This window comes from Olea europaea, unplaced genomic scaffold, assembly GCF_002742605.1.
Source record: "Olea europaea var. sylvestris unplaced genomic scaffold, O_europaea_v1 scaffold10369, whole genome shotgun sequence".
NCBI classification, from domain to species: Eukaryota; Viridiplantae; Streptophyta; class Magnoliopsida; order Lamiales; family Oleaceae; genus Olea; species Olea europaea.
The window spans coordinates 1-4,405 of record NW_019227704.1 but is presented as its reverse complement, the minus strand read 5'-3'; the positions used below and the strand labels follow the sequence as shown (position 1 = coordinate 4,405).

General features: G+C 32.2%; 1 protein-coding gene across 1 annotated transcript; it reads right to left on the bottom strand.

The window, feature by feature from the left end:
* Positions 1–398: 398 nt before the first annotated feature.
* Positions 399–1,246, bottom strand: LOC111372835 (dirigent protein 22-like). Its single transcript, XM_022995250.1, has one exon. The coding sequence runs from the start codon at positions 1,127–1,129 to the stop codon at positions 548–550; it is 582 nt and encodes a 193-aa protein (XP_022851018.1). The 5' UTR covers positions 1,130–1,246; the 3' UTR covers positions 399–547.
* Between the last annotated feature and the right edge of the window lie 3,159 nt (positions 1,247–4,405).

The window sequence follows — 4,405 nt, the reverse complement described above, 5'->3', positions numbered from 1 at the left end:
ATATTCATTTAAATACAATAGTACATTATTCATTTGATTGAATATATTAAGAGCGGCCTCTTAAACGAGTACTATAATATCACTAGTGTTGGGTAACATTATTCAAAAATATTAGTGATCAAGCTTGAAGAAAAGAACCTTAAAAATGAAAGAAAGCGTGGTTTTCACATGTCTCGATTCATATTGAGTCACATTTTGTATTTTTAATTACTAGTATTAATTTCAATCAGTGCATGTTTGGTGTAATGTGCATTTTACGAGGATATTAATTGATTAATTTCTAAAAATATTGGTAAGATCTATTATTTGTACAATCTTTATGAACACTACCGAATTATCAACAAAGTAAAATAATTGTGATTGAGAATATTTTTCAACTATAAATTATGGAAGCCATGAAGTATCGTCTCATACAACGTACAAAGCACGTTTATAAATCTAATTTTGAAAACATCAGAAAATACTACCAAAATCACTTGTAACAATGTTTAGAATTTCGAAAATATGTCGGTTGAAAGGTTTACGACAGTAGTACACTAGGGATATGTCAATAATGGAAGACATATACATTATACTCTACAATGGCATCCCCAGTTTGTAAATTAGCATAGTGAGTCTTTGCCTGAGCATAGCCACGAGCAAATCGGAAAAGCCCACTTCCGCCGACAATCGGCATCTCCCTCACGGCGGAAAACACCATGTTCCGCCCCAGCACGCTGAGGGTACTGCCATTGTACTTGCCTTCAACAAAAGCAAAGTTCAAAACCATCAAAAGACCGAGTTCATCCAAATCCGCCGATGCATAAATGCCTTGTGCCCTTCCGATGAGTTTGGAGGTCATGTTTGGGCCGACTGTCAAAGGATCGTCCATCATAAACATCGCGCCGAAAGAGCTGGAGGAGGTGTTTGTCATGGCGGCAGAAGCTACGCGGACGGCGGTGGGATTTCGGCCGCTTACTATGTCATGGAAGTAGAAGTGCAGGTGGCTTAGTTTTTGTTTTTTGAGGCCAAATTCTTTCTTTGATAATTTTCTTGAAAATTCTTGACAATCATGTCCTGGGATTATGAAGCTTGAGAGAAATACAAGTATAAAAATGGTGGAAATGAGTTTTAGAGCTGCATTGGCCATGGTGGATATTAAGGTTAGTTGGTGTAGACGGATTTTCAATAGAGGAGAAAGTAAGATGACACTAATTTTAAGCCCTTCTTATATAGGAAAAATTTCATCTTTCATACTTCTTAAAAGGAAAAGTTAGTCCACGGGATCATGACCTTTACATTATAGTTACATAATCGATTTGAAATAAGGGAGCCGTTTAAATTTTTGTTTAACGTGTCGTGTACGTTGTCAAGTACTATTTGCTTATAAAGTTGAGTATGTTGTTTCACGACCAATAATAATAACAAAAATACTATTTATACATCATTTTTTTTACAGCAATTTTCAAACTTCCTCATAGAGATGGGGTGCACGATTATTTTAATAGTGGTTTCCACCCACTTGCATGTGTGAGTGCTGTGAAAAAATGTGTAAAAATTGATGTACTTGTAGAATGATTCTAATAATAATATCCGTCTAATTATTTTCCGTGAATAATTAGATGGATATTAAAGCATCTTTAAGATGTTCTTTAAATATGAAATGCTCTCAAAAGTCAATCCTTAAAATCATGCTTCAATAAACTTCTTAAATTAACATTTTAATTTGGAGAGTTGGTTTGGAGAGCTAAACACACTCTCTATAAAATACATTCAAAGTATTTTAATTTTCAATGTAGGAAAATAATATAATAATCTAGGATATTGTTAGTTAAAATAAAAGATAGAGAAAAATAATAAATAATTTTTGAAGCAGTAAAATTAAATATTAAATATAAAGAGATTGTTGGGGTACTTTAAAGTTTTTATTTTCTAAATTTATATATACTCCCTGAATTAGGAAATATGCTATTTAAGAATAGAGAGTATTTTGAAAATATTCTTAGAAGCCATAAAAATACAGTATTGCTGATTGGTACACGATTTTTTTTCCCCTCGTGGATTCACTAATTTCTTTGTTTTTTCGTTTTCAACAATTGTACGCCATATTGATTTGACCATGGAAAAGTTTTGGAACCAGAAATTAGTATTTGTTTTGAAAAATATTTTCTTCTAGAATCTTAAACAGTATAAAAGAAATACTCGAGTTTGGTTACTCAACTTTGATTTATCGTATTCATATTACTAAATCATCAATTTATTTTCAATGTCAGCCCTTATTACCAAACATAACATTGTAATTCTTCGTTAGCCCTCGTTTGCGACTAAATATCTCAAACGAATTAATATCGATTTACTTTCTAAATATTTATCTGAAAACATTTGACACTTTAGATTGTTGGAATTTGTTTAATTTAGTAACGAAGTTGACATGGTAATTTATATTGAAAACAAGTTTGCTAATCGAGAATTTGAGACAAATTAAAGTTGAATGGTGCAATGAAGATTTTATTAAAAGTTGTGACAAAATATGAAATTAACTCAAAAGGGCTAATAAGAATACAAAAGAACAGCTCCAAAATCAAATTGCAGAAGAAAAAGGAATCGGAATGCATCACATAATGTGGAAACTGGAAAATTCTACTTTGTCAAGGATTCTTGGGTCGTGCACCGTCGCCCTCGCAATGGACCAATTACAGGAAAAAAAGAGACAAATGTAGAATTTTGGAAAAAGTAAGGTTAGGTCAATGATCATAGCCTCCATATTTCTAAAATTTTTCATAGAATGTAATTATTCTGACACCCATCCTTCAAAATAGACGTCCATGTTCGCTATGAATCAATCCCAATTTCCATTAATCACCTCTCTACCACCAAATACATATATGTAGTGAGTGCATAGATTTACTAAATTTCATGTATCTAATTATTAAAATACATAAATAACACTCAAATAAATGAACACGATAAAGTGTAAAGACTCAAAAGTTATGTCGAACTTCATGATAAAGATTCAAGAGTGCTCGGAGTCAACTAAATAAAGAAAAACGTCAAAGGGATGAAACATAATCAAAGCATGATTACACATCAAGTTTCAATCGTAAAAAAGTTATACATCGTTCTTAACCTCATATTGAGATCCATTTTTGACATAGCATATGATCGAATTTGAAAATAATATTTGAAGCAAAGTTGTTGCCCTTTGAAATAGTTTTCCAGTGCATCTTGAATCGCCTCAATCGGATATCAGTGAAAAAATTATGATAAATATACCGAAAGAAACGCAGTCAAATTTTCCACCCGAAAGGTGGCACCGCGGCCCCACCATTAGGGCGCCGAGGAGCAGCAAAAACTAAGTCGTGGAGCCACAGCACCGCTACATGTCGTCGAGGCGTTGCCTGTGTGCATCTAGGACCCATTTTTGGCCAGTTTTGAAGTTCACAAAAACCATACTATCTATACACACAAGGAGGCATTTACGAATACAATTTTTCACACTTTAAGAAATGGATTCCACACATTGAGAGGCAAGAACACAAATTGAGAGTTTGAGCGCAAATTCAAGAGAAAAAAAACGACAATTCAGGGGTTGAAAATCAAGATTTGAAATGGGAAAGAAGAACTTGGTGCAAGATTCATCCACTTCTCCGCATCTAAATTTAAAACTCGGTGATTGACTCCACTATGGTTATTTGCTTTTCTTCCTCTATTATGAACTGCTAAATTTATTATTAGGGCGAACAACGTAACCTTTTGAGACACTTTATTTATTTTTTTTATTCAAGAATCAAGTTCTTTTATGTACATGCGTTGATTTTAATTATGTTCTCAATGCTTTGAATTTTCTGACCAATTATTCAATGATTTTGTGAAGAATAGTTACGTAGAGATACGAATTATTTGTTTAGACTATATATTAAAATTCAGTAATTTAATATAACGTGTAGAGATACCATATATTCATTATTGCGATCATATTTGAATTCTTAGAACCAATTTTTCGTTTAATTAAGTTTGATTCGTATAAAGATATGAAATTTTAGTAGTTAAATAAGCTCAATAAGAACTCGAGATGGATAAATTGAATACAACAGGAGAATTCGATTCGTGTATTTAGATTACAACTCAAATCATATAAGTTTTTGTTTGCTTCCATCGAATAGTGGTTAGAAAAAATTGAAATAAGTGCTAAAAGTATAATTTTCATGGAAACGATAATTCGGACTTATAAGTCCATTATATTACTTGTTACGAATTACGATTCGTATGATTACTAAAATAAAATCGACAACAGGTGAACATTTAGAAGAAGCTTGTTAAACCTATATATTGATCCTTTTGTTTGTCAGCTTTTGTTAAAGAAAGAAAGAGAGCTCGGAAACATAAGGTAAAAAAGTTACAAGAAATTTTGTTTTTAATGAGGTGT

What these genes read in the sequence shown, in the direction of transcription:
- LOC111372835 (XM_022995250.1), bottom strand. Translation starts at nt 1,129, where the DNA reads ATGGCCAATGCAGCTCTAAAACTCATTTCCACCATTTTTATACTTGTA.